The 851-nt window shown below is 46.2% G+C and overlaps 1 protein-coding gene across 1 annotated transcript in view; it reads left to right on the forward strand.

Annotated features, from left to right (window-relative positions):
• Nucleotides 1-203: 203 nt before the first annotated feature.
• Nucleotides 204-851, forward strand: part of meaf6 (MYST/Esa1-associated factor 6) — a 9,968-nt gene continuing 9,320 nt past the window's right edge. Inside the window, exon 1 of the mRNA XM_015389762.1 lies at nucleotides 204-402. Within this exon, the coding sequence (XP_015245248.1) occupies nucleotides 204-402 (199 nt within the window). The remainder of the gene's footprint in view (nucleotides 403-851) is intronic.

The following is an 851-nucleotide window of genomic DNA, read 5'->3' on the forward strand; positions in this document are numbered from 1 at the left end:
TCCACAGAACCTCTGGAGCTGCCTTAGTGCCTCTGAGCAGCTGGATCTGAGTTTGAACCTTCAGCTGCAGCTCAGGCTGAGAGGACTGATCTGATTGGCTGATAGAATGACGGCAGCATAGAGCAGTAGCGGTCAGAATGTACTCACTCTTCTCTGTCAGCTTCAGCTTCTCCTCCAGACGGACCTCCAGCTCTTTACAGTCCATGGTTCCGGTCCAGACGGAGTCCAGATGGGTTCATTCCTCAGAACCGCCGCGGTACAGCAGCCGGATCCGGTCCGCTCCCCAAACACACCCAACTGCTGAGGACGAGAAAACAACTGGATCCACACAGAACCAGGACCCGGATTTCAGAACGGGTTCTGATCTGAGTCCAGAACCAGAACCAGAACCAGCTCAGCTCGGTGGGTTCTTCACACCAGAGGTTCGGTTCAGTCCTGCTGGTCTTAAGGTCTTCACTGAGGAATCTACAGGGAGAGCCAGAAAAACCAAGAGGGTCAAGTTCTAGAAAGAAACACCGACTTCCGCTGGAACATTTCAAAATAAAACACTTTAATCAATAGCTGCCTTACAACAGTAAACATGTACAATTTAATTACATAACAAATATACAGATTATTCCATTCTATTCTAATTCCTATTAGGCTGCCATAAAATAAAAATGAAACAATAAAAATTTCTTTTTTTCCAAGAGGACTTGGACCAGAAAAGGTGATTTTAACCATTTTGTTTGGGATAATTAATCTCCCTGGCAAACAGGATCCTAAACATCTTCCTCCATGTGATCATCAGTTAGATCTACAACCAGGACTTCTCCAGGCTGACTGTAGACCAGAGGTCACTGACCTCTCTA

The sequence above is a fragment of the Cyprinodon variegatus genome, unplaced genomic scaffold (assembly GCF_000732505.1).
Source record: "Cyprinodon variegatus isolate N-32 unplaced genomic scaffold, C_variegatus-1.0 Scaffold472, whole genome shotgun sequence".
Taxonomy (NCBI): Eukaryota; Metazoa; Chordata; class Actinopteri; order Cyprinodontiformes; family Cyprinodontidae; genus Cyprinodon; species Cyprinodon variegatus.